This window comes from Penaeus japonicus, unplaced genomic scaffold, assembly GCF_977035675.1.
Source record: "Penaeus japonicus unplaced genomic scaffold, GWHDUDI00000001_assembly GWHDUDI00000001, whole genome shotgun sequence".
NCBI lineage: Eukaryota > Metazoa > Arthropoda > Malacostraca > Decapoda > Penaeidae > Penaeus > Penaeus japonicus.
The window spans coordinates 50,134,223-50,139,222 of NW_028234403.1; the positions used below are offsets into that span (position 1 = coordinate 50,134,223).

At 30.4% G+C, this 5,000-nt stretch overlaps 1 protein-coding gene across 1 annotated transcript in view; it reads right to left on the reverse strand.

Annotated features, from left to right (window-relative positions):
- rut (adenylate cyclase rutabaga) overlaps nucleotides 1–5,000 on the reverse strand; it is a 323,475-nt gene that overhangs the window by 25,303 nt on the left and 293,172 nt on the right. The window contains 5 exon segments of the mRNA XM_086542018.1: nucleotides 153–273; nucleotides 703–977; nucleotides 1,219–1,321; nucleotides 1,451–1,626; nucleotides 1,769–1,954. Coding sequence (XP_086398144.1) covers nucleotides 153–273; nucleotides 703–977; nucleotides 1,219–1,321; nucleotides 1,451–1,626; nucleotides 1,769–1,954 — 861 coding nt within the window.

The following is a 5,000-nucleotide window of genomic DNA, read 5'->3' on the forward strand; positions in this document are numbered from 1 at the left end:
ATATCAATAATCATAAAATTAACTCCAGTTTTCTCCTAACTTTCTTTCTTTATGACTCTATATCATTCTTTTTCTGTTTAAGGACTTGTGTTACTAATAAATTTATCTATATGTGTATACATAAATAGCTACAACAAATATCAGTTTCGTACCTGACACTGCCAGAGAAAATCGAGGCGTGCAGTCCACTCAACTTGGCGACCATGAGCAATAACAGCTAGTAAAAAGAGCAAGATGTATACAACTCCCAACACCTCTGTAGGAACCAGTGCCCTGAAAACGAAATAGTGCAATTTAAGTATATTGAGAAAGCAAACACATAGACTTAATTACACTCTCAAAATCTATGGAAGATCATGTTATGATTACATAATAATTTCAGACTAGTTGTCTTGAATATTGTCCAAATTTAACCATGAAATAATTTGCTTTTTATATGACCTGTGTAAGGATAAAAATGATACTCCTCACTCCACATTTCAATAATCACATTGGTTTATAACTGCTGACTAAAACCAAGAACAGGTATCACTAGGTATGTTAACATTAGTTCTATGATAGAGAATGAACTTAGACAAGACACTGAAGATGTCATCAAATTGAAGGTTGCCTTTCAAAAATGATATATGATATACTAAAGACTCAGGTCTGTTAAATGCAAATGAAATTTAAAAAAATATCTCAACACCAAAAATTTCTTACCCAACTCGGATGTCATAGCACTCAAAGAGCCGAAGATGGGTGATGAAGATCAAGAGGGAGTATACAGTTGCCATTGACACAAGTAGCAGGGTTTTGACCAGCACCGGCAGACGCAAGAACACCGCCACAGCCATAAAGCCAACAATGCAAGATAGAGGGATATACTCTGGCAAAGGACACCACAAGTTGCGCACAAATTCTTGAGGGCCAGAGCGAAGAGGGGTCAAGTCGGTCACATTGGCTTTGCAAGATACATGTGGTAACTCACATGTAAACTAGAAAAAAAAGACATTATTAGAAAGTATGAAAACATACATGCATATATTCCCTTCATCTTTTTTAGTGAATGATATGGGTGTCTTGAAACATATATCATTATAATCATGAAATCTTGTAAAAATGTTTTAATCTAACTATTTTCCTCTGGCAGACAATATTTTTAATCAAGCAAATGTTTATATGCATACAAACACATGCATGCAAGCTATAGCTAACATGTGTTATATAATTTATTACCGAATTAACTTGGGCCATTATGTATATCACTGTCACAGCTATAATTGTCAAAATAAGACGTAGCACAAATCTCCTGGCTGGATCCCATGTTGTTACTTTTAACCTGTACAAAAAAAAAAAGTTATCTCTTAAAATTGACACAAATATATATAGCCAAACACATTACAATTGAGAAGATTTCACATAAAGCATAAGAACATGTAAATACACAAACAAGATTTTCTGCACATACCTAGATGCCAGCAGAACAATGAGCATAACAGATATTGTAACAAATGCTGCCAGGAACAAAAAGAGGAAGAGCAAAGTGCGCGGTAACACCAGTGCCTGCACTGATGCCACAAACAACAGTAAAAACAGGGAACACAGCAATGAGTTTCCAAAGCCCACATCTACTTCTTCATGGTACTGAAAGGCAAAATAGTTTCAAAATAAATAATTCTAATCTGCTGCTGATGTGGTATCTATCTTAAGATCAGAAGCTTTAAAATATGCTTTTCCCAATGAACAAGAAGAAAATTACATATAATGAAAATACAAACACACTTACATTTCTCTCTTTCTCACGATCCCTGAAGCACAGTGTAATGAGTGATACATGTGTAGATTTTTCTCTGTCCACAGACCTGGCGTCGATTGCTTGGGCTAAATACTTATTGACTCTATTGGAAGGTGTGTGAGGCAGGGACGAGAGCCTCTTCTTGAAAGGTCGTTTGAACTTGTCTGACAGGCTAGACTGTAAAATAAAGCTAAAGGATTACTTTCTGTTTGCATGCAAGTACTTATAATGAACATCATTTTTCTTTCCTTTCATATTTACCTATTTACATTTCATACACACTGTGTACATATAAATACATGTGCATGCAAATATACAGAAAGAGAAAGAGAAAGAGAAGGAGAAAGGGGGAGAGAGAGAGAGAGAGAGAGAGAGAGAGAGAGAGAGAGAGAGAGAGAGAGAGAGAGAGAGAGAGAGAGAGAGAGAGAGAGAGAGAGAGAGAGAGAGAGAGAGAGAGGGGGAGGGAGAGAGAGAGAGAGAGGGAGAGAGAGAGAGAGAGAGAGAGAGAGAGAGAGAGAGAGAGACGTGAAGAGAGAGAGGAGAGAGGAGAGAGTGAGAGAGAGAGAGAGGAGAGAGAGAGAGAGAGAGAGAGAGGGAGAGAGGAGAGATGGAGAGAGAGAGAGAGAGAGAGGGAGAGGGAGAGAGGAGAGAGGGAGAGGGAGAGGAGAGGAGAGGAGAGGAGAGAGAGAGAGAGAGAGAGGAGAGAGAGAGGAGAGAGAGAGAGAAAGAGAGAGAGAGAGAGAGAGAGAGAGAGAGAGAGGGAAAGAGAGAGAGGAGATTGGGAGAGAGAGAGAGGGGGGGAGGGAGAGAGGAGATTGGGAGAGAGAGAGAGAGAGAGAGAGAGAGAGAGAGAGAGAGAGAGAGAGAGAGAGAGAGAGAGAGAGAGAGAGAGAGAAACCGAGAGTTTTTGGTATATGCACATTTTAAAATACTGTCTTAACCTTACATTTAAAAATCAATTTCCTTTCAGCAAGTACTAAAACCGTTTTATATCTTAATGAAATTGAAATTAGGATTTGTTTTTTTTTCCAGATAATTCAATTACTTACAACAGTAAACAGATTATTAATCTGAATTATCAGAATGATAATTCAGACCTATCCCTAACCCTTGCATACCATTTCATATTAAGCATAAGCATTACTAGTCCTAGATTTAAGGGTATGTATACAGAACATATATGGCAACCAATCACAGTAGTGATGAACACAATACAAAAATATATATTTGTATATACATCATAACATACAGTGATCTGTATATTTTTGTCTTTTTCTGACTGAGTATAATCTGCTAACTGTTCATGCTGACTGGACAAATTAGACAGTACATTCAAGTTATCTTTTAATTAGTACACAATGTGATCTCTAAATAAAGATTTACCATTAAGTTTAATTACATATTATTATCCTTTTTGATATACTGGGTTACCAAACATCAACTCCTGGCGTTCTCTAAAATATATCTTGCATTCCTTCCGTGATTTCTATTCATACAAATTTTAGTAGTGCTGAGTGAAAATGTGCAAAATATTGTATACTGGAAACAAGACATACTTCAAGTCCATTAATATCTTATTACATTTTCTAGTCACTGATGAATTTAAAGTGTAACAATATCTATTTAACTGAGGATTTTAACATTCGAAACATATACTAGAAGGGAAACTTATTTGAAATTTCTTATTTTCAGTTATTTCTTTACTTCATCTATATTACATTACTTGATTAAAAAAAAGTGTTATTTTGATGAATTTATTTTGAAAGTGTTACTTGGGGTGTTTGTATTCAGACATTGCCATACACATAAAAACAGTAGATACAATAAGCATAACATCTATCTAATTGTAGGGAATCTAAAAACAGTATCTTATGGTGATCTTCCTAGATGTCCTTGTCATGCAAATACTTATATGGTGAGTGTTAACAATGAAATTTTATGACTATACTACACTTATGATGCAATTTATTATACTATATTTTGCTTGGTAGAAATAAATATATTGAATACACTACAATAATCTCTGTTTCTAGTTTTTAATAAGCAAAGGGAGGTCTACACATATGTCTGACACTTATAATGAAATGTGTTATAGTTACACATTCAGTGAAGTCCAGGTGGCGCTGGGTCCTTTCACCCTTTAAAACCATATATAAAACCAAGCCATTCATTAATCATAAATATATATATATATTAAGGCCATATAATTTTATACAAGGTTGGTCAATGTCAAAAATATCAGCTTGAAATAGTAAATACCATAATATTGCTGATTTAAATTAGCTGATAGCAGATGTGGTCTCATTCGTTTATTTACATATATAAATGTACATATATAAATATATAAATATATAAATATATATATATATATAAATATATAATTAAATACATATATATACATATATATATATAAATATGTATATTTATATACATATGTATATATATACATATATATATATACATATTTATATATGAAAACTCACATATATATATAATCATTTAAACATATATATACATATACATATATAACATATATTATATTATATGATATATATATATTACATATACTTATATATATATATATATATTAGTATATAAATATATGTGATTATATATATACATTATAAATATACATACGATATATACATACTTAAAAATAAACGAATAAAATATACATCATATATAATAAATCAATAAATATATATCATACGTATATACAAATACGAATATAAAAAAATCATATAAAAATGTATAAATATATATAAATATATAAATATATATATAAATATATATAATATATATATAAATAATATATATACAATAATATAAAAATATAATATATACGTATATATACATACTATATAGTATAGTACATATGCAAGTATATATATACATAATATGTATTAAATATATAAATATAAAAATTTATAATGCATATAAATTTTATACATATTTAAAGATATATATAAATAAATATATAAATATATATAAAAATAATATACTATATATATAACCAATAGGCATATATATATATATATATATATATTATATATATATATATATATATATATAATATATGTATGTATATATATATATGTATAAATATATCTAAATAATCATTATATATATATATATATAGTATAATATGGAAGTATATATATAAATATAATATATAAATATATATATGGAAATATATGTATATATATGTATATATGTATATATA